The sequence below is a fragment of the Salvelinus sp. IW2-2015 genome, linkage group LG23 (assembly GCF_002910315.2).
Source record: "Salvelinus sp. IW2-2015 linkage group LG23, ASM291031v2, whole genome shotgun sequence".
In the NCBI taxonomy this organism is placed as follows: domain Eukaryota; kingdom Metazoa; phylum Chordata; class Actinopteri; order Salmoniformes; family Salmonidae; genus Salvelinus; species Salvelinus sp. IW2-2015.
In genome coordinates, this window is record NC_036863.1 from 39,209,349 (window position 1) to 39,236,221 (window position 26,873).

At 45.3% G+C, this 26,873-nt stretch overlaps 2 protein-coding genes across 6 annotated transcripts in view; one reads left to right on the top strand and one right to left on the bottom strand.

The window, feature by feature from the left end:
* Positions 1–1,669: 1,669 nt before the first annotated feature.
* Positions 1,670–17,655, top strand: LOC111951134 (nuclear factor related to kappa-B-binding protein-like). Of its 3 annotated transcripts, none has more exons than XM_023969161.2 (26): positions 1,670–1,727; positions 2,148–2,291; positions 7,201–7,402; positions 7,483–7,610; positions 7,696–7,867; positions 8,016–8,114; positions 8,205–8,278; positions 8,445–8,529; positions 8,654–8,816; positions 9,071–9,182; positions 9,880–10,006; positions 10,116–10,193; positions 10,296–10,384; positions 10,487–10,533; positions 10,652–10,715; positions 10,836–11,007; positions 11,096–11,202; positions 11,327–11,450; positions 11,844–11,923; positions 12,672–12,844; positions 12,958–13,210; positions 14,348–14,539; positions 14,727–15,443; positions 15,677–15,783; positions 15,906–16,041; positions 16,214–17,655. In XM_023969161.2, the coding sequence occupies exons 2-26, from the start codon at positions 2,166–2,168 to the stop codon at positions 16,337–16,339; spliced, it is 3,753 nt and encodes a 1,250-aa protein (XP_023824929.1). In that variant the 5' UTR covers positions 1,670–1,727; positions 2,148–2,165; the 3' UTR covers positions 16,340–17,655. The 3 variants fall into 3 exon arrangements, with proteins under 3 accessions (XP_023824929.1, XP_023824931.1, XP_023824930.1); XM_023969163.2 differs by having other exon boundaries at positions 10,655–10,715; XM_023969162.2 differs by having other exon boundaries at positions 1,679–1,748.
* A 722-nt stretch (positions 17,656–18,377) lies between these two features.
* The window catches only part of LOC111950163 (transmembrane protein 45B), a 14,466-nt gene continuing 5,970 nt past the window's right edge, over positions 18,378–26,873 (bottom strand). For 2 of the 3 annotated variants that reach the window (XM_023967564.2, XM_023967565.2), the window contains exons 2-6: positions 20,689–20,891; positions 20,344–20,556; positions 19,979–20,163; positions 19,735–19,877; positions 18,378–19,571 (exon numbers count right to left, since the gene is read on the bottom strand). In XM_023967564.2, the coding sequence (XP_023823332.1) occupies positions 19,469–19,571; positions 19,735–19,877; positions 19,979–20,163; positions 20,344–20,556; positions 20,689–20,878 (834 nt within the window). In that variant the 5' untranslated portion in view covers positions 20,879–20,891 and the 3' untranslated portion in view covers positions 18,378–19,468. Of the gene's footprint in view, positions 19,572–19,734; positions 19,878–19,978; positions 20,164–20,343; positions 20,557–20,688; positions 20,892–22,332; positions 22,607–26,873 lie in introns of all 3 variants that reach the window. The other variant, XM_070434613.1, reaches the window with a different exon arrangement.

A 26,873-nucleotide genomic window follows, 5' to 3' on the forward strand; every position in this document is an offset into this window, starting at 1 on the left:
AAGACCCACTTCTATCTGGAATTTATTCCTCATCATGTCTTCTCTACTTTTGGTGACCTTAACTTCCTTTGTTTGCAATTATAATATGACAAAATTCCAGTGAAACTTTCTGCTTTTCATCAGCAGGTTTCTGTTATGGTCCTTAATTTAAAACACAATTTTTCTCCACACAGATATTATATATGGAATAATCGGGATATATGTATAAAAATACTTCTTTGTTTTTAGAATAATGGTTCCGAAATAATATCTTCTTGGTGAGCCAACTGGTAAATGCAAGGGGCTTTTACTCAGTTATAAGGAATTCTTATCACTTACAAGGTCCCTGTAACACCTAAAGATTTTGCATTGTTTTAGACGCCATTCCCTCAAGTGTTGCTCTGTTATTCAGGAACGTGTCAAGACCGACCCTCAGAGCCTACCTTCTATTGACCCTGTTGACTCATCAGTAGGAAAGATTTGTTTCTCTTTTGGTCCATTCAACAACAGAGCGATACGAACCTTGTTTCAGCAGGATGTTGTAGCAGGACCTTATGTCATGCTTATTGAATGGATTTATTGATAATATCTGTTGGAAAAAATTTGGATTTACCACACCACTACCTACTGTTAACAAAATTAAGGAAAGTTTCCTTAAATTATTCATAAATATTATCCTGCCAACCACTATATGAAGAAGTTTAAGGAAAACATCAACTCAAATTGCTCCTTTTGTAATGACCACCCAGAAACAGTGTTGCATCTTTTTTGGCATTGTATTCATGTAAGAAAACTGTGAAGATTTTACACTATTGTGGAGAGATGTACTGCTTGGACTCTTTACATACGATAGAATGTAACGGTCGTTCTCCTCCTCTTCGTCTGAAGAGGAGGAGTAGGGATTGGACCAAAGCGCAGCGTTGAAGGTAGACATGATTTATTAAACGAAACCGAAAACACGAAGAACACTAGAGAATTACAAAAACAATAAACGACGTAGACAGACCTGGACTTGAGAACTTACATATAACGAAGAACGCAGGAACAGACTACATACACGAACGACAAAACGAAACAGTCCCGTGTGGTAGACATATACGGACACAGGAGACAACCACCCACAAACAAACAGTGAGAACACCCTACCTTAATATGGTTCTCAATCAGAGGAAACGTCAAACACCTGCCTCTAATTGAGAACCATATCAGGCAACACATTAACCCCAACATAGAAACACAAAACATAGACTACCCACCCAGCTCACGTCCTGACCAACTAAACAAAGTTAAACAAAGGAAAAATAAGGTCAGGAACGTGACATAGAAATAAGCTGAAACATTTTTATGTCATTAATTTCATTATTCTTTTGGCCAAATTTCATATACACAAATGTAAATTTACAAACAAAAAAAAACACATTTTCTTACCCTACAAAAATAAATTGAACTGTATTTTAAGACAGTTAAATACTCTACTAACAAAAAAGCTGTTAGAATTGTAAGTGTATGTATATGTCCTTGTGTAATTGTAATGTGATATTGTACCCCCTAGCTCGATTGTCCATTGTATATAATCTATATATACTTGTGTTCCCTCATGTACTTTCTGTATTGATTTGTTGTTAATAAAAAAATAAATTTAAAAAAAATAAAACATATCTGGGAAATCGGAAGTACCCAAGGCTGCAGACCGGAAACAGTATCGGTACGTCTTTATTATGATCCCCCGCATCTGACTCTTATTCGATGTAAGTGTGCTCTATTTTCAGGTAAATTCGTTAATTTAGGCTTTATTAGCAAAACTAGCTAATTATATATTGTTTAAGCACACAATGCTAGCCAGCATAGCTATCCAAAGTGTGCAGAATACTCAATTGAATCGTACTTTTGCTGGTGTCTTATCTTGCTTTAGCTAACTAACGTCGTTAGCGTTCATAATTCAGCTAGTTTGCATTGGCTTGTTCTTCATCCATGACATGAGAATATAATATATAGTTAGCCAGCTAACTAGCAAGGTAGCTGTTTTCTGTAGAAATGTAGCTAACGCAGGCTAAAGCGCTTCTAGTTAAGTTTACCTTATCCTAGCTAGTTAGCTAACTGTCAATGCCGGACACGTGTGTTTTTTAGCTAGATACCAATGCAATTCATTCTTATTCATTTTTTTATAGATCTATAGGAATATCAGAATGGATGTCCTTGATCACATGCTGACAGACCCCCTGGACTCAGAGAAGGCCAATGATGGGCGCATCACTGAAGAGTGCATGTTGGGAGACTGTCGAGTGAGCATTCCAGAAGACCTGCTTGAGGATGTGAGTAGCTAGCGTTTCCATGTAAAAAGCCACATGAGCACTAACGTGAAGTTCTTATGCTCACATCAAATTGTTTCAAATTAAAGCTAAGAGTCTATATTTWTTTATTTATTAAAGCATATAGAGTACCAGTCAAGTTTGGACACCTACTCATTCAAAGGTTTTAATTTATTTTTAATTTCTACATTGTTGAACATTAGTGACGACATCAACTGTGAAATAACACATATGGAATCATGTAGTATCCAAAAAAGTGTTAAACAAATCCAAATCTATTTATTTAGCCACCCTTTGCCTTGACAGCTTCCCAGAGGGAATGGCGTATCGCTGCAGAATGCTGTAGTAGCCATGTTTGTGTGCCTTAACTGTGCCTTGAATTCTAAATAAATCACAGACAGTGTCACCAGCAAAGCACCCCCACATCATCACTCCTCCTCCATGCTTCACATGGGTAACCACACATGCGGAGATCATCCGTTAACCTACTTTGCCTCTCACAAAGACATGGTGGTTAGAACCAAAAATCTCAAACTTGGACTCATCAGACCAAAGGACAGATTTCCACTGGTCTAATGTCCAATGCTCATGTTTCTTGGCCCAAGCAAGTCTCTTCTTMTTATTGGTGTCCTTTAGTAGTGGTTTCTTTGCAGCAATTCGACCATGGCCTGATTCACGCAGTCTCCTCTGAACAGTTGATGTTGAAATGTGTCTGTTACTTGAACTCTTAAGCATTTATTTGGGCTGCAATTTCTGAAGCTGGTAACACTAATGAAATAATCCTTTGCAAGCACGAGGTATCTTGGTCTTCCTTTCCTGTCTCGGTCCTCATGAGAGCCATTTTCATCATAGTGCTTGATGGTTTTTGCTGCTGCACTTGAAGAAACTTTCAAAGTTCTTGAAATGTTTTGTATTGACTGACCTTCATGTCTTAAAGTGATGATGGACTGTCGTTTCTCTTGCTTATTTGAGCTGTTCTTGCCATAATATACAATTGGTCTTTTACCAAATAGGGCTATCTTCTGTATACCACCCCTACCTTGTCACAACACAACTGATTGACTCAAACGCATTAAGAAGGAAAGAAATTCCACAAATTAACTTTTAAGAAGGCACACCTGTTAATTGAAATGCATTCCAGGTGACTACCTCATGAAGCTGGTTGAGAGAATGGAAAGTGTGTGCAAAGCTGTCAAGGCAAAGGTTGCCTACTGTTGAAGAATCTCAAATATATTTTGATTTGTTTAACACTTTTTTGGTAACTACCTGATTCCATTGTGTTTATTTCATAGTTTTGATGTCTTCACTATTATTCTACAATGTAGAAAATATTAAAAATAAAGAAAAACCCTTGAATGAGAAGGTGTGTCCAAACTTTTGACTGGTACTGTTTATATGTATATACTACATGACTAAAAGTATGTGGACACCTGGTTGTTGAACATCTCATTCCAAAATCATGGGCATTAATATGGAGTTGGTCCCCTTTGCTGCTGTAAGAGACTCCACTCTTCTGGGAAAGGCTTTCCACTAGATCATATATGTCAGAGTCAAGGCCCGCGGGCCACATCCGGCCCGCGAGAAGTTTTTTCCGGCCCTGGGATGATCTTGATTTATTTTAGAACCGGCCCCGCGGACCGCAGCAAGCCGGCAGCCCGCAGATCTTTTACACGCACCAATACTACATTTCCCACAATGCAACGGTGAGCTCTCTACCAGTGCGTTCCCGAGCGCACAGTTGGCTGATAAAATAGGTATGCTTGCCGCTGACTTTCGACGCCGATTTGCTGACTTTGAAGCACAAAAAGCAGGTTGGAACTGCTCGGTAACCCATTTGCTGTTGACGTGGAAAGCTCACAACCAAACCTCCAAATGGAGTTGATTGACCTCCAATGCAATGATGCACTGAGGGCAAAATATGCGGCAGTGGGTGCTGCGGAGTTCGCCCGTTTCCTCCCCGACACAATGCCCCAGCTGCGCATCCAGGCTGCTCAAACGTTGTCATGTTGGCAGCACATACCTGTGTGAACAACTGTTTTCTTTGATGAACCTGAACAAAACATCACACAGAAGTCGACTTACTGCTGAACACCTCCACTCAATTCTGAGGATTTCCTCAGCTCAGAGCCTTACCCCGAACATTGATGAACTTGTGGAAAAGATGGGACACCACCAAGTATCACCCTCAACCTCAAACAAGTGAACATTACTGTGCAATCACATATTTAGAGTTTTTACTCAGTTCAAGTTTAAAAGTTAAAGTTTAATATTTGTTTTCACTGCATGTTACTTCTCCTTAAACAAAGTGTTGTTTTTGATTAATAGATTTTTGCACTTTATTTTATTGTATTTCAATCCAATTATATTTTATAAAAATATTTCAGTTGAGTGGATGATAGAAAATTGCTATTATTGTTTTTTTCTTTGAAGTAAATTTAGCCCACTTTTGCTAAAATAGAAAATATAGGCTACTGATGGTGCCTTGAATACCGGTTTCTTTCATTTAATGTTCATGTTATGGGGATTTTTTATATAAAGGAAATTTGTCTTTTGTGTCTGTTGAAAATTAAAGATTACTGACAGGAGCCATAAGAAAATATTGCTTTATTTATCTGATCATATTGGAATATATTTGTTAGGTTTCAGTAGGTTCAATTAGGTTCACTAGACTATATGCGTCATTTAAATTTTTTTCAATGAACATTCGAACAGTCCGGCCCTCGGCTTGTAGCTAAATTTTTTTATTTGGCCCTCCGTCCATTTGAACTTTGACACCCCTGCACTAGATGTTTGAACATTGCTGGAGGACTTGCTTCCACTCAGCCACGAGCATTAGTGAGTTCGGGCAAAAGCTGTTGGGCGATTAGGCCTGGCTCGCAGTCGGCGTTCCAATTCATCCCAAATGTGTTCGATGGGGTTGAGGTCAGGGCTCTTGTGTTGTGTTGAGATTTTTTCCACAACGTTCTCGACCAACATGGACCTCGCTTTGTGCACAGGGGCATTGTCTTGCTGAAACAGAAAAGGGCCTTCCCCATAATTTTGGCACAAAGTTGGACTCACAGAATGTCATTTTATACTGTWGTTTTAAGATTTCCCTTCACTGGAACTAAGACCCCTGGCCCGAACCATGAAAACAGCCCCAGTCCATTATTCCTACTCCACCAAACCTTACACTTGGCACTATGCATTGGGACAGGTAGCGTTCTMCTGGCATCCGTCAGATTCRTCYGTCCGACTGCCAGATGGTGAAGCGTGATTCACCACACCAGAGAAMGTGTTTCCTCTGCTCCAGAGTCCAATGGTGGCGAGCTTTACACCATTCCAGCCGACGTTTGGCATTGCACATGGTGATCTTAGGCTTGTGTGCGGCTGGCCGGCCATTTCATGAAGCTCCCAACGAACAGTTCTTGTGCTGACGTTGCTTCCAGAGGCAGTTTGGAACTYGGTAGTGAGTGTTGCAACCGAGGACAGATGATTTTTAYGCAGTATGCGCTTCAGCACTCAGCGGTCCCGTTCTGTGAGCTTTTGTGTCCTACCACTTCACGTTCGAGCCGTTGTTGCCCCTAGAAGTTTCCACTTCACAATAACAGCACTTACAGTTGACTGGGGCAGCTCTAGCAGKGCAAAAATTTGACGAACTGCYGAATTGGAAAGGTGACATCCTGTGACGGTGCCACRTTGAAAGTCACTGAGCTCTTCAGTAAGGTCATTCTACTGCCAATGTTTCCCTATGGAGATTGCATGGCKGTGTGCTCGATTGTATACACCGGTCAGAAACGGGTGTGGCTGAAATAACCGAACCCACTGAATCCACGTTTGTGTATATTTCTMTGCTTGGTACAGATTTGGTCTGATCTGGACCAACCAAACTTGGTACTGTTTGGTGGCGGCGCTCATTAGCATAATAGCCAGTGTGTCGAATAATACCCAAACATGCAAAGGAGGATATTACATGTGTTTACCTTTTGTGTGCCTGTTCATAATTAGACATTTCTGCATAGTACAGATCAAGGACCCACGATGTCATTCTGTTACTGTCATTCGGTTACTGGGTGTCCATCCACTTCACTTACCGTAATTCAATAACCAAAATAGATTTCTTCAAACTCAAGGTGTCATATCATAGCTGACACCACCATTCCTTCTGCAGACATCTGAATCTGCGCTGTTCTTTGAGTAAATGTGTCTTTGTAACATGTTCTATTCAAATGATTCCTTGTGGATAGAGTTGTATGGTTTGATTAGCTTTGCAATCAATGGTTTTTGTTTGGCATACTTTTAAAAGTGAATAATCGGGGTCTCCCGGGTGGCGCAGTGGTCTAAGGCACTACATCGCAGTGCTAGCTGTGCCACCAGAGATTCTGGGTTCGAGCCCAGGCTTTGTCGCAGCCGGCCGCGACCGGGAGGTCCGTGGGGCGATGCACAATTGGCCCAGCGTCATCCGGGTTAGAGAGGGTTTGGCCGGCAGGGATATCCTTGTCTCATCGCGCAATAGCGACTCCTGTGGCGGGCCGGGCGCAGTGCACGCTGACCAGGTCGCCAGGTGTACGGTGTTTCCTCCGAGACATTGGTGCGGCTGGCTTCCGGGTTGGATGTGCGTTGTGTCAAGAAGCAGTGCGGCTTGGTTGGGTTGTGTTTCGGAGGACGCATGGCTCTCGACCTTCGCCTCTCCCGAGTCCGTACGGGAGTTGCAGCGATGAGACAAGACTGTAACTACTACCAATTGGATACCATGAAAATGGGGAGCAAAAAGGGGTAAGAATAAAATTTAAATAAAAAGTGAATAATCGGAGTCTCTGYATCATTCTGGTACTTGTGGAATTGCTTCTCGTCATATGCTGTGTATCCATTATGTTTACTGTATCGTGATCATTGCATTTACAATTCTGTSTATATGTTGTTTTGCAAACAGCCTGAAATCTTCTTCGCTGTGCTGAGTGAAAGCACATGGTCTAAAGTACTGACCGATGAACAGAGGCAGCATCTCCGTCAATTSTTACCGCACTTTCCCGACGACAACACCTCTGAGCAGGACCGCAYCATCAGCGACCTCTTCAACAACCAGAACTTCTGCTTCGGAAACCCCTTSCACCTTGCACAGAAACTGTTCAGAGGTAACACTCCCCATCTCTCTCAAACTGCTTGTTTTTTTGAGTACGTTTCTGGATTTTGTGTGACTCTGTGCTCTCCCCAGATGGCCATTTTAATCCAGAAGTGGTCATGTACAGAGAGCTGTGTGCCAAGTCCCAGAAAAAACGTCAGCTCTACTCTTTGCAGCAGTACTACCACAAACTCCTCAAACAGATCCTGGTCTCTAGAAAGGTACGGCAGACATCTTCAAGCTTCGGTCTCAAGCACAAGGTGAATGGCCTCCGTCAGTATGTTCATATTATTTTGGCGGGTTTAGGAACTACTGGAGTTGGCGGTCCGCAGTGGCCCTGACATCGCGGTAAAGAGAAAGTKCCCCGCCCGGACGCCTGGTGAGATGCAGGAACAGAAGGTCAGAGGAAGAGTCTGCTGGATACTAAGGGAAGTTAAAACGGAGTGTGGAGACCGATACCCGTCATCTGACGATGATGGTGAGCCTGCTTTCATCAGCCTGGATTGAAACGGAGTTGCGTTTAGCAGCATTGATTAAGTGTCATATTGTTCATCTTTCCCTGTTCGCTATGGGTCAATCCCAATCTGAACCAATCATATGTTGTTCTTTGTGTTTTGCGGGTACAGCCTCTTCGCTGCCAACACCTCAGTCTCCTTCCTCTCCCACACCTACGGTCTCTGTCAGGGTTCTGCCCAGTCTCTCCACCCAGGACATGAAAACCACCGGTCAGTTAGTCTATCTTATACAGCTACTGTAGTGTATGTATAGGCTGTGCAGATAGACCGACTGAAGATTTGGGACGTTTGCTCACACAGATAAGCCARAGCTGGGAGCGAATGACATGAGAGCCATGCTACGGAGACATAGAGACAAGAGGAGACGTCAACCGGTTAGTTTCTTCTATGCTTCTCCATACACAAAAACATCCCAGAAATCTGCCGCCCATTTGAATCCCGAAATCAATGTGTGAATGGATATGAGGGACACTCTCGACCTAATATCATCTTGTACAACATCCCCTCGCATCCTAATCCTAGTCATTCTTATTTGTACAGGATCATCCAGATTTGATGACCTCTGACATCCACTTGGGCGACATGATGTCTAGAGTGGACGTGGGTTGTAAAGGCGCCATGATGGGTGAGTACAAACACCAACACCGTAAACGTAAAGCGAAATGAATCGTACATAGCCGGACTCTATAAGATCCTGTGATCACAGCTAATGTCGAAACAATCTGAACTTGTAACCTTCTATTATCTAGCACTGTTTGACCCGGCTCGGCCCAAGAGGAAGATGAGGGAGGAGAGGAGAAAGAAGATGAGGAGAATTAAAGTGGAGTCCGAGGATCCCTGTCAGGCTCTGATGCCTTCAGAAGCTCCATCACTTGACACCCCAGTCACTCCACTGCCCAGRGTCAAGGAAGAGTGAGTTTATGTAGTCATCTCACAAAGATGCCATTTTTACCAGACAAGAGTTTCTAATTAAATATGGCATGCTATTGATACKTTAGGACATCTGTGGTCATACGTTTGATGAAATGAAGCAAAATCGCAGCTTTACTGATATTCCTGTGCTACCGATATTTCTATGCGGTCATGAATTCAATTGCACACTGCAGTCCATGCTTTTCACTCTGSGTAGGCCTGCTCTCATGTGCATCTTCTATCGCCATCTACAGGCCGTTGGGGGAGGTGCAGGACAACCCTGTCATGGTGGAGGAGATTGCTGTGACCTTCTTCAACCTGCTGGAGAATATCCTGAGACTAGAGGGGCTCGCCAGCACAGCCATGGTATTCACTCGTGCCACTCGTGTTTATTGGTCAGTGGTTCTCAAACTTTTGACCCTCGACCCCCAAAAAGAAGTGGTTCAAATCTTGCATTTTGAAAACGCAAGATACAGAAATAAACTACATTTTATACCTGCATTTTTAGCTGAAAGTCATTCATGTTAGGAGCCAATATGAAGTAGAGATATCATGCCATTTCTCTGGAGTCCAGAGCAAGCAGCTACAGTAGGATACTGCCTGCTTCTATGCARCAGAGGTTGCAGGAGTGGATGAAAAGTATGGCCTTTCCTCACAAATATCGTAATTCRTTCGCCAGAACATGTTACATCTTCATCCCATAAGTATTGAAGRTAGTGCGATGTTACTGCTGTTTTGAGAAATAGTTTTTTGCCAGGCAAAATCCGGGAAAATGTCACTAATCTAGGGATGTGCGCCCAGCAATTGTGACGGCTGGTCATTGGTCAACAGTCAAGACGTGCAACTTTTTGGTTCTGCACAGATGAGATGTTTTTGAGACAACAATTTGGTGCAATATGTTAGTAACTTATGTTAGTAACCAGATCAAAATGGGTCAGTTTTACACTCGCGACCCCCAGTTTGAGAACCACTGGTGTATGTGATGAGCTGAACTCTAACTTTGTATTGGAACTGTTGTAAGGCTTGAAAAGGATCTAATGAATCATGCATGTCCCGGTGTTAGTTGGAGGAGAAGGTCCGACAGTGGCAGACATCTCCAGCTAGTTCCCTGAACCCTCGGTTCTMCCCGGCCTCCTGCTGGTCAGATATGGTGCTGCCGGCCCTGCACTTCCTGGCTGGGGAGAGTAAAGGTGAGCACGCTAGACTCCCTCTCCTCTGGATCATTTAAAGCAGTAATGTGTCATTATCGTTATCTTTCTTTCTGCTCTTTGCTCACCATCTTCCCGATCTCTCATTCAGTTGGTATGATGGCTCTTCCCAGTGGCTTCACCCCTTATGTTGTGTTCAGGGAAAACTCACAGCAATGGGAATGGATTGGTAAGATCTCTTTTGTCAGTTAGCTGATTTGTCCAAATTCTGGCACAATGCAAATGAAAATATTTCAGAAGTTTGAGACGTAAAGATTTGTCTCAATCTCAGGTCTTGAAGGTCCCAGTCAGAATGGACAGAAGGATTTGAGTGCTCTGTGGCAGCTGTGGGTCGACTCCAAGGACCTGGTTGTGGTCAAGGTATTACGGTTACGCATTTTCACCTCTATCTCCTCTCTGTCAGGGTGGTCGTTTTCTGTTCCCTGTAATACACTTTGACTAAAATAACAATGTCCTCTACAGGCAGAATGTGAAGAACTAACAGAGATGACTTCTCCCACCCCTAGAGCGTAAGTTTCCATGTTACTCATGTCACGGATGACCTTACTCAGAATGACTTGGTGTATGTGTTCATTGCCATAGAGGGATTTTATTGTAATAATTTTTTCTGTTCTCTCTGGAACTAAGCAGTTGGACAGACTACGTGGTGCGGGCCAGCACTGGAGACGAGAGGCATGTTTTTCAAGTGCAGGTCAGTGTCACGTCTCTACCTTTTTTAGTCTAGGATCTCTTCTGTATCGAGTATTATTCATAAAGACCACACATATTCTCTGCAATCGTTACGTGTCCATGTTCTTGTTTTGATCATCAGGAGCAACAGCGGTATGACCAGCCACACAAAGCCTTCACCTTCAGAATGCATGGCTTTGAGTCTCAGGTGGGGCCTGTTAAAGGGGTCTTTGACAAGATGTCTCTCAACAAAGCCAGAGAACACACTCTGCTGCGCTCGGACCGCCCAGCCTATGTCACCATCCTCTCCCTGGGTAAGACTGACCCTGTCAGTGTGAGATGTTGTTGCAGTAGCTTTAGGTTAGATGTGAGGTATGTGACTGGACTGCTGTTCCTCCTCAGTGCGGGACGCAGCAGCCCGGCTGCCCAACGGAGAGGGGACCAGGGCTGAGATCTGTGAGCTGCTCAAGGACTCTCAGTTCCTGGCACCAGATGTCACCAGTGCTCAGGTTAGAGATTCACTGTTGCTGGGTTGTTGTTGTCACTCGTATACACAATGTTTTGACACAGCTGTTCGGTCGGTGTTTGTCTGTCTGTGACGGAGCAAGGCACCTGATGTGCTGTTTCCTGCAGGTGAACACGGTTGTGAGTGGGGCTCTGGACAGGCTGCACTATGAGAAGGACCCCTGTGTGAAGTATGACATCGTCCGCAAGCTGTGGAACTACCTGCACCGCGACCGCGGTCAGGAGGAGTTTGGTGAGCAGGACATTCTGCCAATGGAATGTGAGAGGAATAGGATAGGAATTGTCACAAATGCTGTAACCTCGTCCCCAGGCTATTGTGCACAGTGCATATACACCTGGGATATCAACCACTCAAAGTTGGCCTTAGTGGGAGTGACCTACTGAGTGAAGTATTTGTCGTCTTTTAATTTTAGAGAATCGCACGACTGAGGCGTGGCTCTGTGCTTTTGGCGTGCTAGCGACTGGGTTAAGGCTAGGGTGAAGGTGTTGTGGGAGATCTGTTAGTAGATTAAGCCAATGCCTATGCGCCAAGAGTTTCTCCCAGCTCTCTGTATTGGCTAACGAAACGCCAAGTTTGACTATTACAACTACTTTAACAACAAGTCGTAATTCTTTCCCCATCCAGAGAAAATTCACCAGGCTCAAGCTACCGCTGCCAAGGCCAGAAAGACACTGCAGCAGAAACCTAAACCTGCATCCAAGCCTGTGAGTCCCACCGCCTCTACTCTGCTGTGACTACTGTACTGCTGACAAATAGATGGTTCATAACCTCTATACTGTATACTCTTACATACTCTCTCTGGAGACTTGGCATCTTTGAATGTGGAAAGTCTTGGCTGAACCACTTGTCAATGGAATCCTGATGGACTAGTCAAACTGTTTCTATATAATGAGCTCTGTTGTTGCCTGACATGCACTGAGTGGACAAAACATTAGGAACACCTGCTCTTTCCATGACATAGACTGACCAGGTGAAAGCTATGATTCCTTATTGATGTCAGCTGTTAAATCCATTCAATTCAATTAGTGTAGATGAAGGGGAGGAGACGGGTTAAAGAAGGATTTTTAAGCTTTGAGACATGGGTTGTGTATGTGTGCCATTGAGGGTGAATGGGCAAGACAAACTATTTAGGTGCCTTTGAACGGGGTATGGTAGTAGCTGCCAGGCGCACTGGTTTGTGTCAAGAACTGCAACACTGCTGGGTTTTTCACACTCAACAGTTTCCCGTGTGTCTCAAGAATGGTCCACCACCCAAAGGACATCCGGCCAACTTGGCACAACTGTGGGAAGCATTGGCGTCAACATGGACCAGCATCCCTGTGGAACACTTTCAACACTTTCTAGAGCCCATGCCCCAACTCAATATTAGGAAGGTGTTTCTAATGTTTTGGACACTCAGTGTATATTATGGTATGTGTGTTGATGGTGACTAACCATCCTGTGTGTTATAAGTCTGGCAGTAAGGAGGACGGTGGTAAGACCTCTGGAGGCTTGGAAGCTGGTGATATGGGGGGTSCCATGTCCCCAACTCCCAGCACCCCTGGAACCCCCAAATCACCCCTCGCYCCTGTAGCCACAACCCCCACCAAAGCTGGGATCCCAGATTCGGTCAAGACCGGTCCTGGGTCAGTATAAAACAGCTTCTGTGGATGAAGTCTTATCAGGCTCAATTAAACACATACAGTATTTGTATATTCTTGATGTTATGGAAGTACTAATGCCCTGTTCTCTTTCTTAGTTTTCTCTTAGTGTCTCCTCCCCCCATTCCTCAACTGGGGACCCTGTTGTCCAGCAGCCAGTCTGGCCCACAGATCTCTCAGCCAGCTACCTCCCAGCACTCAGCCAGGGTAGTGGGCCACCAGTCAGGCTCTCCGCCTCAGGTACGAGTGGTCTCTGCCCAGACAGCAAGAGGACAGCAGGCCATGTTGGTGCACCAGACCCCTCGACAGATCAGAGTGCCAGTCACCGTGGGTGCTAAGGTCATCACACAGGTGAATAACTGACCATTCTGTTACCAACAATCCTATTCTGACTACTGAGTCTCTTTAGTTTGAAATTAATTTTGAGAAGAGCTAAAAAATAGTTCCCGGGAATTTGCACAGTATTTAACTCTATTAATCAGCAGTGCTGAGCGATTACCCGAAACGTTGGTTCATTTTTGTTTTTTAAACAACTAACTGACCGATGTCTTCCATTTTGTTTGTTCTTTTYCCTGTGAGCTCGATGTGCAGTTTCTGTAGAGATAAATCGGATCAAGCCTGAACTGTGCGATGTAGTAAGGAGCTGTAGTTACAGGCCAATATTCTACATAGTTTAGTGCAGAAAACATGGTAATTAACTACAATGACCATAATCCATTGCGCGGCCGCTTAAACTTGTCCGGTCTGTGCGGAGCAGAGAAGAGAGAATGCGCATTCGGGAGGGATTGAAAGCATTTGCTCCAAGAGCATGAAAGTACTACGTGATTGATAGTTATTCAGCAGTCATAAAAGTATGCCTTATTTACTTTGAAGAACTACTAAAATAGTGATTTTTGTCAGACAACACAGGCAGCAGCTCTATAGAGATGAGATGACTTGGAATGAAGTAATAAAGTCATCAAATATTAAAGTAATGTGAATAAATGATGGTTAATAAGTGATAAGCAGTAATGGACAGCAGTGGTGTAAAGTACTTAAGTCAAAATACTTACAAGTACTACTTAAGTAGTTTTCTGGGGTATCTGTACTTTGACAACTTTTACTTCACTACATTCCTAAAGAAAATAATGTACTTTTATGTCCCTACATTTTCCTTGACACCCAAAAGTACTAGTTAAATTGTGAACGCTTAGCAGGACAGGAAAATGGCCTAATTCACACACTTATCATGAGAACATCCCTGGTCATCTCTACTGCCCCCAATCTGTCGCGCTCACTAACACATGCTTCGTTTGTAAATTGTGTCTGAGCGTTGGTGTGCCCCTGGCTATCAGTAAATTAACAAATAAAATGATTCCGGATCATTTGCTTTATATGAAGAATTTGAAATGATTTACTTTTACTTTTGACATTTCTTTGCTGTAATGCACCGGTGCATGTAATTGAAGGGTTGTGTTTCTCCTCTCTTCACACTGTTACCGTGAGCAGACCGTGGTGTCGTTACCACTAAGGACCCTGTCTTTTGGTAGCCCCACCCAGGGGCAGGCAGCCAGAGGGCAGACGACCCTGTCGATGTCAGGCCTGACCACTGCTCAGACTGGCTTCCCTGGCAGCCCTGCACACCACCCTGCCTCCCCCGCTGTCCTACAGGGAGTCACCAGCCAGAACATCATCCAACAGGTGAACAGGAAAATGGTAGATTTCCGTAGGAGACATTTTAAGAAGGGTTTACATGGAAATAAGCTTTCAAAGAGAACATTTTAATCTTTATAGTTTCMATGTAATGTGTTCACGAAAGAGCCTTCTTTTAACATTTTGTTGAAATAATTTCCTGTGTTTCATGCTCACATCATTTCTGTCTCTAAAGGTGGCCATCACAGGCCAGATGGGCGTGACGGCTCAAGGTGGAGCAGCTATTCCAATACCCGCTACGAATCTCCGCATCCAAGGCAAAGATGTGCTCCGCCTGCCCCTCTCCTCCATCACCACAGACTCTAAAGGACAGACGGTGCTGCGGATCACACCTGAAATGATGGCCACCCTCACCAAGTCCCCCGTCACCACCTTCAAACTCACCCCCGACATGTTAGGCACCGCCACCACCAAGAGCATATCTGCTACTCTCCATTTGACCCCACCCCACCACTCCTCCCCCTGCAGCCCAGCCTCCTCCTCGGGTGACGTTCTGACGAGCAAGACCTACGCTGGCACCACCACCCTGCTGAAGGCTGCAGGGGACGCTATGCGCCTGATGCCCACCCTGGCAGTCACTATGGCCGAGCAGAAGGCCAGAACCTTCTCCACCGTCTCCTCGTCTGACTCGAAGAGTGGCACCGCCATACGAATAATGCCCGGCCTCGGGGTCATCCCACAGAAACGGGGTCAAGCCATCACCGTGACAACCACCACCGGCAGCAAACCAGTCTCCACTAGGGCTGCGACTGTCCCCATAGCCACCAGCGGAGTGGCTGTAGCTAAAGGGGTGACGATTGGCCCTTCTGCCTCAGGCTCTCTGACTCAGGGAACAGCCACAGCTACTGTCCGCCAGGTCCCCGTCACAGCCACAGTGGTGTCCACACGACCAGTAAGACCCACAGCTTCATCAACATGACTATTATCTACCTCTTCTATTTACTGTGGGATTCAGGATGGTTGTATAATAACAGCACTCTAGTTAGGAGTCGGGAGGTTTATCGTAAAGGGATATGTTTTATTTTCAAGACATTCTATCTAGCCACGTTCTCTATAGCCCCCACCACCCCACCTTTTGAAATGGTCTTCCAATGATTCTCCCCATCTTGGTCTTTATTTCCCCAGGGGAAGCTACCAGCTCGGATCCCAGGGCCTCTGTCTGTCCTCAGCCAACCACTTAAAAGCAAGAGTGGGATGACCACGCCCATACTGAAAGGAAACGTCAGTACAAAGTGAGTCCTCATGTTCAGCCTTAATGGTCTGTAACAATATATGTGTCAAGTCTTCCCCATGGCAGTAAGCAGCCTGGTATAGACTGACTAGGGTGTCTCTCTATGGTCTCTGCTCTGTGCAGTATCAGCAGTCTGGGCAGGAACATCATCCTCACCGCCATGCCTGCAGGCACCAAGCTGATAGCTGGGAACAAGCCAGTCAGCTTTGTCACGGCTCAAGAGTTACAGCAGCTGCAGCAACAGGGGCAGGCCACTCAGGTCAGTCAGCAGCTTTTTCAATACTCACCCAGCACACAAACAAACTGAATTCAGTTGTAGGAAAAGTAACGTTTAGTATGCAGGAGCATTTCCTGACCATGTGATGGGGGGGGRAAACTCCTGGCCCGAGGCATCGGGTGTAGGAGTTGTTGACGTGCCTTGTCTCCCCCAGGTGCGTTTCCGGACGGTGCCAGCCCAGCTCTCTGCAGCAGGCTCCCCCAAGTCTGTGTCCACTGCCGTAGTCCCCACCGCACCCTCGCCCAAACGAACCCCGGACCCGCCACCGCCGGCACAGTGAGACGCAGTCCCAAAGCCTGCTACTGCTCTGTGCGGTGCTACGACCTGCGCTTCAGAGGCAACTGATGCTTGGGAGCCATAGCGCATCTCTGCTCTCTCAATGTTTCGGAGGACACTGATGTCTGGAGAGTTTGCAGCAGATGAACGGAGGAGTAATCCCAGGACAGCATAAACCCTTTGGAGACATTTGGTTTCACCTGACATACAGTGCCTTCTGAAAGTACTCACGCCCCTTGACTTATTCCACATTTTGTTGTTACAGCCTGAATTCAAAATGGATGAAATATATTTTGTTTCTCACCCATCTACACACAATACCCCATAATGATAAAGTGAAAATGTGTTTTTAGAAATGTTAGCACATTTTATTGAAGATTAAATGCATATCTCATTTGCATAAGTATTCACACCCCTGAGTCAATACATGTTAGAATCACCTTTAGCAGTGACTACAGCTGTGAGTCTTTCTGGGTAAGTCTCTAAGAGCTTTCCACACCTGGATTGTGCAACACTCCCCATTATTCACTTCAAAATGATTCAACCTCTGTCAAATTGGTTGCTGATCATTGCTAGCCAACCATTTAAGTCTTGCCATAGATTTTCAAGGAGATTTAAGTCAAAACTGTAATTCGGCCAATCACGATCATTCACTGTCTTTTTGGTAAGCAACTCCAGTGTAGATTTGGCCATGTGTTTTAGGTTACTGTCCTGCTGAAAGGTGAATTCCTCTCCCGGTGTCTGGTGGAAAGCAGACTGAAGCAGGTTTTCCTCTAGGATTTTGCCTGTGCTTAACTCCATTCCTTTTATATCCTGAAGAAATGTATGATTACAAGCAGTGGAGGCTGCTGACGGGAGGACGGCTCATAATAATGGCTGGAATGGAGTRCATGGAATGTTATCAAACACATGGAAGCCGCGCGTTTGACACAATTCCATTAATTCCAGTCCATCCATTACTATGAGCCGTCCTCCCCTCAGCAGCCTCAACTGATTACAAGCATACCCATAACATGATGCAGTCACGACTATGCTTGAAAATATGGAGAGTGGTACTCGGTAATGTGTTCTGTTGGATTTGCCCCAAACATAACACTTTGTATTCAGGACAAAAAGTTAATTGTTTTGCCACATTTTTTGCAGTATTACTTTAGTACCTTGTTGCAAACAGGATGCATGTTTTGGAATATTTTTTATTCTATATCGGCTTCCTATTTCACTGTCAATTAGGTTAGTATTGTGGAGTAACTACAATGTTGTTGATCCATCCTCAGTTTTCTCCTATCACAGCCATTAAACTCTGTTACTGTTTTAAAGTCACCGTTGGTCTCATGGTGAAATCCTGATTCAGAGGGGTTGGGTTAAATGCAGAAGACACATTTCAGTTGAATGTGTTCCGTTGTACAACTGACTAGTGTGTGTGGTGTGTRGGCCAGTGACAAAATAAATCTACATTTAATCAATTTTTTTAAGTAAAGAGGTGTGAATACTTTCCGAGGGCACTGTATCTGTTGGGCATCTGTTGGGCAGAGTTTGCATCACCATGGAATTGCTTTACTACAGTAAGTGTCAGGCAAGGTTCGGTCAACAGCTTGCAAATGTCATTATGCCAACTAGACTGAAACTACCCTAGTTTCTACTCATGGTAAACAGACTGGAGGTGTTTTTTCTGTTGATCTTGTATTTGATCTATATAAAACATTTCAAGTTGACTTGCTATTCATTTCCATCCACTTTAACGTCTGACTAGTATGATGTCTTATCCAGTAAGCAGATACATTGTTCTAGGTATCTTTAATCTCATGGATGCAGTGATGAGGCCCTCCATAGACTAATCTTATCACTGAAGATTCGAGTGCAAAGTTTGTAGTTCCATCTTTTGGGTATGGTATGATGAAAATATGAATTTTAATCTCTCTATAATCTTGTCTCATTTGTTTGTGTTAATTTTTGAAGAATCTGGTAGTCAAAGTATTTTTTTTATGTGGTCATGTAAGTATTTTGTAAATAATAATTAAAAAACGTTTTTAAAAACTACACAATGAATGAAMAAATATTTATTGGAAATATAATATCTCTGACAATCATTAGACATTCTGTTTTCCGGAGTGAAAGAAGCATGTTGCTCTATAGCAGGGCTCTCCAACCTTGTTCCTGGAGAGCTACTGTCCTGTAAATTCTCTCCAACCCTAACCTAGCACACCTGATTTTAATATTTAGCTGGTTGATCAACTGAATTAGGCTAGTTACAACTTGGACTGGTGCGAAAACCTACAGGACGGTAGCTCTCCATTCTGTATAGGCGGGACGAGTATGCAAATGTTTCAACTGTCTTAAGAGGAGAGGAAACTCTGGCAGGTAGCATTGTCGATGTCGTGTGTATTCATTAGTCAGATTCCGTTTTCAAAATGTTTGGTCATTTTGCAACAGAAACCGTTTACTCCAAACTGAGAACGTATTGCAATGGAAACCATTTTTTTTATTGGACAAATTCAGGTAGGTCCTATCCCCGTTTGGTTTTTAAATGGTTTTCCATTGCAAACGTAATGAATACACAACAGGTGTTAATGTGTCACCACACAAGAAACGTTGAAATTCTCTCACCTCCAAGGAATACTTTTACATCTCACCTATTTTCCTCGGTCTCATAGCAACCTCAGTCTTGAAAATCAGTTATTAGCTTTTATACTTTGAATTACATTCCATTTGTCAGGGCTCAGTAAAGCATTTTATTTAATATGAATTTGGCTTAAATCTGAACTCGACAAGGCATGTCATTATTTCATTGATAAAATGACACTCAAAATACACATACACAGTAGCAGGGTTACAAACCTCGACTAACCGGTGCCCCCGCACATTGACTCTACTGGTACGCCCCTGTATATAGTCTCGCTATTGTTATTTTATTCTGATTTTTTTACATTTTATTTAAACTGCATTGTTGGTTAGGGGCTCGTAAGTAAGCATTTCACTGTAAGGTCTACTACACCTGTTGTATTCGGTGCATGTGACTACTACAATTTGATTTGATTTGAAACAAGAGAAACCAGTTAATCAAATTTCAGACAAACAATTGTGAAGAATCCCATAACAGTGATCTACTACTGTACACACTTCATAATGCATCTGTCTACTCTTCATCTGACTCCTGTAGCAGAGCCTTCTGGGAGCTAGATGTCTTTCTCATCATGATCTCTATGTCACTTCCTCTTCCTGAACATCTTTGTACACAGCTGTTAGGACCAGAGAAGAAGAAGCCATGGATTAGAGTTGGCTCATACAGGCAGTGAATTTACCCAAGCTATGTCAATGTTATTAGTTTATTTGATAAAGTTAAACTGACCTATTAAAGAGGCGATATGACAAAGATATATTGATAAAAAGGAAGATGCTCACCACCAGCCCATCCAGTAGTTGATGCCAACGATCAGCAGGGCCACAGCTAGATGCCAGCAGAAGCACATGGTGATGAACATGGTGTTATCGTGTGCCTGCAGATCCCACTGTACTCCGTTTAATGGGTACAGCACGAATCCAATCTGAAAGAGTACCCACTTTGCTCAGTTCCTCTGTGTGAGCGTGATGCGATTGACTCGTTTGAAAATGACAGTGGTTCATTTGGTGGTGGTTACTGTTTTACCTGAAAGAACCAGGAGCCTTGCAGGATGGTCATGCTGGTCCTGAGAAGTTCCAGTACGATGTTATCTCGCATGAACACCTCCAACAGGGTGATGGCCGCCACACCAAACACCGGCACAAACAGCAGGGAGTGGATGTGGGTATCCAGAGGAGGGCGCATGTGCACATGGAAGTAAAACAGGAGCCCTGGAGGGGAATGGAACATCCTGGAATATTGATACAATATGCAGATAACATCTAATCTGTCTAGCGGTCAAATAAAAACAAAACAATTATACTGATGGTAGGAATACCTGCTAATTAAAATCTGCCTCTAGTCTGGTAAGGGATATGTAACAAATAACATTCAAACTTTTGAGACTGTACCTTCAATAAAAAAAGCCAGGGAGAGAGCAAGGCGGTCAAGACCAAGTGGGACTGGAAGCGATGACATAGTGAGGACTTTAACAACTCCAGCGATACTGAAGAAGAGGTACATAGTGCTGTGCTGCCAGTTCATCAGCTTCACCCAGGACTGGGTCTCTCTGTTGTACAGGTGGGCATGGGGCCCATCAGGCACAAACTGCTCTGCCATGATGCCTACAGAGTGACAGGACAACATCAGGGTCAAACAGCAAGCCTCTGGCAGATCATTCAGACGTTGAGAGATTCCATAGTGTAAGATCTTAAAGAGAGAGCAGTCCAAATAAGTGCACCAGGGAAGACACTCACCCACAAAGGCAAAGAAAAGCATGAGTGCCCCCTCGATTAAGTCTATTCTGTTAAAGAACAGGGGCAGTTTTTGTCTTCCTTTAGGCTGATGCCTCCTCCAGCAGTGTCGGAGAGGGTACATCATTGACCAACACAGGCCTAACAGCAGAAAGCAGCTGCCAGGAAGGGCATGTCCCTTGAAGTTGGCCATCCTCCAGTCAACCCTGACAAATGAGAAATGTGAATCATGCATTAAATGTGAAATAAATGATAGGAAAGTTGTTTTGTTACCATGGCAAATAATTGTTTGAGCAACTTTACTATTTTCACGAAACTTTCATAAAAATGTGCAAAAAGGTGTGTGTGAACTAAACAATGTGTTGGGGTAGGTTCCTTATTCCTTGTCAATCATTGGCTTATTGGTGAAATCAGCAATCAGACAATATATTCTTTATGTAAATCAATCAAACCTTTATTAATGCAATTGCAGAAGTTGACAACGGAAACACAGGACGCATGTTTCAGAGTAAGTTCTGCACCCCACCTAAGGGCGCAGCTGATTTTATACACTCCCTAGTGGTATGATCACCTACGTATGTGTGTATCAATAAGCTGAGGTTACCTTATAAAGGCAACCTAGCTTCTCTGAATTTATTAGAATTGTCCACTGTCACACAAGATCAAAATGTCAAACCAGACAGTGGTTACTGCTCTTTATCTAGTTTCGGTCTGATTCAGACCTAGCCTGCAAGCACACTCTCACAACAGCCAGGCCTTAACCACAAAAACTAATATAGATAGCTTGTACAACGTATAGTGGCAGAGATTTTAGACACATAGCAACAGTATCTGATTATAAGGCCTGCAGCAAAACATGAATCTTAAGGTCCCCTTAATGAAAAAYGGGTAGGGTCTTTGGGACCCACCCCCTACATTCCCCTCTCTGAGACTAATTAGTCTCACAGGATCAATCATAATATTCTCTTCTGAAATCAAACAGAGTTGGCAAATCCTCAGGATCTATTTGATCCCAGGGATGGCCTGCTAAAGGGAGGAACAACTCCTGAGGTTCCTGGAATGCTGCTGGGGTGAGTCTGWCTWTATTCCCATTCCTCCTGAGTTCTGGGAAGAACCTCACGAGATGGATGGACTAAGAGAAACCAGAATTAAGAGAAACCAGAAATGCACCGATCTCTGTCAGGACCCGGTGAGAGAAACAGTCACTAAAGTCGGCAGAACCCAGAAGATGAGGCAGACTCAGCAGTACTAGAGATGGTGGTTTAATAAAAGGACAAGATCTTCAGGCAAAGAATATAAATCCACCACGTCCAAAAATAAAGCCAAGAGGCACAAAATGGATATCCTCCAAAATACAAAGAAACTCCACAAAGTGGTAAAAACAGCAGGGAAAAACAAACCTCAAAAGACTACTCAAAAATACACAAGCACTAAACCAGAGAACTTCTGGAAAATCCAATAAGAGAAATATATGTTCACAACAAGGCTGGGGCTGGGTGCTAACATACAAACACTGAGCAAAGAACTGAGGAACACACAGGGTTTAAATACTAACAAGGGAACGACACACAGGTGCAAACAATAATAGAGCAAGGAAAAAACAAAAGGTACAAAAAAGGTGCAATGGGGACATCTAGTGACCAAAACCTGAACAGTCCTGGCCAAAACCTGACAGAATCCCCMTCCTAGGAACGGCTCCTGACGTTCCTACCAGCCTTCTCAGGGTGGAGGGCCCTGAACTGACGAATGAGGTCAGGGTCCAGTATGTCCTTGGCAGGAACCCAGGAGCGCTCCTCGGGACCGTAGCCTTCCCAGTCCACCAGATACTGCCAGGAMCGCTGCACCCGGCGGGARTCCAGTATCCGGTGGACGGTATAAGCCGACTGGCCTCCGATGACACGGGGCGGAGGGGGAGGTCTGCCTGCCGGGATAAGGGGAGAAAAAACAACAGGTTTTAATAAAGAAATGTGAAATGTTGGATTGATCTTAAGGGATCTGGGTAAGTGCAGGCGAAAAGTAACAGGATTGACTCTCCTGGCAATCTTAAAGGGACCGATGAATCTCTGGGACAGCTTACGAGACTCCACMCGTAGCGGTAAGTTCTTTGTTGAGAGCCATACTCTCTGGCCGGGGTACAGGGTAGGACCGGGACGGCGACGTCTGTTGGCTTGTCGCTGGTACTGCTGTGAGGAACGCAGAAGATTAAGACGGGCCTTCTTCCACGTAAGCCGACAGCGTCTGATGAACCTCGAGGCTGAAGGCACTCTGACTTCTGCCTCCTGGTCCGGGAACAATAGGGGGAGTATACCAGTGGAGAGGAGCACAAGGTGTTGTGCGCGTACTCAGCCCAACAATGAAGGATGACCATGTGACGGGTTGTGGAAACCATACATCTGAGGGTGGTTTTCCAGCTCCTGATTCATCCTCTCGGTTTGGCCGTTGGACTCCGGATGGTACCCTGAAGATAAAACTGGCCGTGGCCCCTATGAGTTGCAGAAGGCCTTCCAAAACCTTGAGGCGAACTGGGGACCTCTGTCGGAAACCATATCTTGGCGAATGCCAAAGACTCGGAACACATGGTTAATCACCAACTCAGCTGTTTCCTTGGCAGAAGGTAATTTGGTCAAGGGAACAAAACCTGGCCGCCTTAGAAAACCTGTCGATGATGACTAGGATAGTAGTATTACCATGGGACGGAGGAAGGCCAGTAATAAAGTCCAACGAGATATGGGACAGGGTCGGTGGGAATAGATAAAGGGTGAAGGAGTCCTTGAGGGCGGAGGTGAGAAGATTTGCCCTGGCAGACACGGACAGGCTGACGAAAGTGGCAACGTTTCTCTTATGGTGGGCCCAGAACTTACGCTGAATGAAACTCCAAGGTGCGACCTACCCCGGGGTGACAAGGTGAGGCGAGAGGAGTGCCCCCACAGAAGACTTGGGATCTTGCTGCCTTGGAACAAACCAACCGATTGGCAGGACCTCCCTTAGACCGGTTCGATGGCTTGAGCTTGTCTCACGGTATCCTCAACTTGCACGAGATGGAGCCACGATCTTAGCGGCAGGAAGAACAGTCATGTCAGTATCTTCTCGAATGGCAGGAGAGTAGACTCGTGACAAGAGCGTCCGGTTTGAGATTCTTCGACCCGGGTCTATAGGTGAAGTATAACTGGAATCGGCTGATAGAAAAGAGACCATCGAGCTTGTCTGGAGTTCAACTGCTTCGCCTGCTGGATATACTCCAGATTTTTGTGGTCCGTAAGCACTTGAAATGGTTGAGAAGCCCCCTCGACCAGTGTCTCCATTCCTTCAATGCCATCTTAACCGCTAGGAGTTCACGATCCCCCACATCGTAATTCCTCTCGGCCGGGTAAGCCGGTGAGAGAAGAAGGCGCAAGGATGAAGCATCTGTCTTCCCCCTCTGAGACAGGACAGCTCCAACACACATCTGATGCGTCTACCTCCACCACAAAAGGTTAATCCGCCGTCGGTAGTGTCAGGATGGGAGCAGAGAGGATGCGCTGCTTGAGTCCTTGAAGGCCGTCTCAGCTTCTCTTCCCCACAAACCTTGTGTTGCCACCCTTGGTTTACAGCTGAGAGAGGGGCTGCCACCGAGCTGAAGTTCTTGATGAACTTGCGGTAAAAGTTAGTGAAGCCCAGGAAACGCTGAACTTCCTTAACGGACTTGGGGTGGGCCAATCCCCTACCGCCCCTACCTTCTTGGGGTCCATCTGACTCGACCGGCGTTCCACTACAAATCCAGGAATTTTACTCGAGAGGAATGGAATTCACACTTTTCCGGCTTAACGTACAAATGGCTGTCTAAGGAGGCGTGTTGAGCACTTGTCTACATGCTTAGTGTGTTCTTGAAGGGAGCTCGAAAAGATGAGGATGTCATCCATGTAAACAAAACACAAAATGTTAAGCATATCCCTAAGCACATCGTTTATGAGCGCTTGGAACACACGCGGGGCGTTGGCTCAGGCCGAAGGCGTCACCAAGTTATTCCGTAGTGACCATAGGCGTGTTGAAAGCGGTCTTCCACTCGTCACCGGGTTTGATCCGCACAAGATGGTATGCGTTCCGTAGTTCAAGCTTAGTGAAGACCGCACGCTTCCTCGAGCAGCTCAAAGGCTGTGGCCATGAAGGGGTGCGTGGTAGCGGTTACGGACGGTATGGCATTAAGTCCCCGGTAGTCGATGCAAGACGTTATCCACCGTCTTTTTTGGCCACAAAGAAAACCCTGCTCCCGCCGCGAGTGGATGGACGCTATGAGGCCTGCTGCCAGACGGCCTTGATGTAGGTATCCATAGCAGCTCGTTCGGGAGGGATAGGGAAAAGATCCGACTGGGGGGCAGGTGCCCGGAAACAGGTCGATGGGCAATCGTAAGGTCTATGCGGTTGGTAGTTTGGTGGCCTCTGTTTGCTAAAATACCGTTTGAGGTCATGGTATAACATCGGAACTCGGGACAGCGTCGATGGATTCTAAGACTCGGGAGGGGAACTCGGGAACTAGGGAAGATACAAGTGGCTTGCACGTAGGACCCCACTGCTTGATAGTGCGCACAGACCAGTCGATGTGAGGGTTATGGCTGTGAAGCCAGGGGTATCCAAGGGATGAGAGGAACTCGGACACACGAGTCAGATGAAAGTTCATCACTTCCTGGTGTTGGGAAACTGAAAGTCGCAAGGGGGGTAGGACACGAGTGACAATCCAGATCCCAAGGGCTTTCCATTCAACGTAGTAACCCTTTATGGGTCACTAAGAGGTCAGAGGGAACGCCATTCTCCTTCGCCCAAACACCATCCATGAAAGTTACCTGCGGCTCCAGAGTCTACCAAGGCTTGAAGGGGAGCTCGTGGTATGTCCCAGGAAAGGTAACTGGAATAAGCAGCGGGGAGTTGATGGATGAGGAGGTTATGTTTCCCGTTACAGTCCCTCCCAGGCCTGCACGGGAGAGTGCGTTTTCCCTGGAGCGGGACACGTGGAGAGGAAATGGCCCGGTTTGCCGCAATATAGACAGCATCGCTCCTTATCCGGCGGTCTCTCTCAGCCTGGAGATGCGTCCAACCTGCATGGTTCCGGTGGAGTCAGCGAGGATAAAGGTGGAGACTCGGAGCTGGACCGATAGGAGCTAGGTGTGAGAGATCTACGGTTGAGCTCTCTCTCTCTCAGACGCTGGTCTATGCGGTGAAGCCAACTTGATCAGGGACTCGAGGTTGTCCGGTGGTTCCCGAGTGGCCAGTTCATCTGGATGTGTGTCGGAAAAGACCCTTCAAAAAACACACTGTGAGCGCCTCGTCGTTCCACGCCACTCGCTGCTGCCACCGTGCGGAACTGGATGCATAGTCCGTCACGCCTGCGCCGACCTTGCTGAGAGTCAGGAGCTGTTTGGCTGAGTCAGGACCCCTGGTGGGATCTTGAAACACTCGCTTGAATTCTTCAGCAAAGGTAGAGTAGCTGGCACAGCAGACTTTGGGATCCCACACGAGCGTAGCCCAGGCTAGGCTTTTTCCGACAGCAGGGTGATGATATATGCTATCTTGGACCGGTCGGTGGAACGACGAGGGTTGCAGCTCGAAGGAGAGAGAACATTGGGTGAAAAAACCCCTTACAAACACTCGGATCACCTGAGAACCGTTGGGAGGCGGCAGACGAGGTTCAGCCAGGGGGTTAACTGCCACGGGCACTTGAATCTGCATGAACTGGAGCAGAAGCGGTTGCAGAGGGAAAGTTGATCAGAAATCTGTTTTATGGAAGTCATCATTCTCCGACAGAAGTTGAGAATGTCCAGCCATTAAGGCCTCTTGCTGAACCAGAGCAGCTTTTGACGTTGGACAGTCCCCTCGTGGTGGGACAGCATGGGAAAAAGTCCTGGTACTGGTGCCTCTGGGTTCATTTTAATGGCTCAGTGTTTCTGTCAGGACCCGTGGAGAGAAACAGTCACTAAAGTCGGCAGAACCCAGAAGATGGGCAGACTCAGCCAGTACTAGAGATGGTGGTTTAATAAAAAGACAAAGATCTTCAGGCAAAGAATATAAATCCACCACGTCCAAAAATAAAGCCAAGAGGCACAAAATGGATATCCTCCAAAATACAAAGAAACTCCACAAATGGTTAAAAACAGCAGGGAAAAACAAACCTCAAAAAGCACTATCAAAAATACACAAGCACTAAACCAGAGAACTCT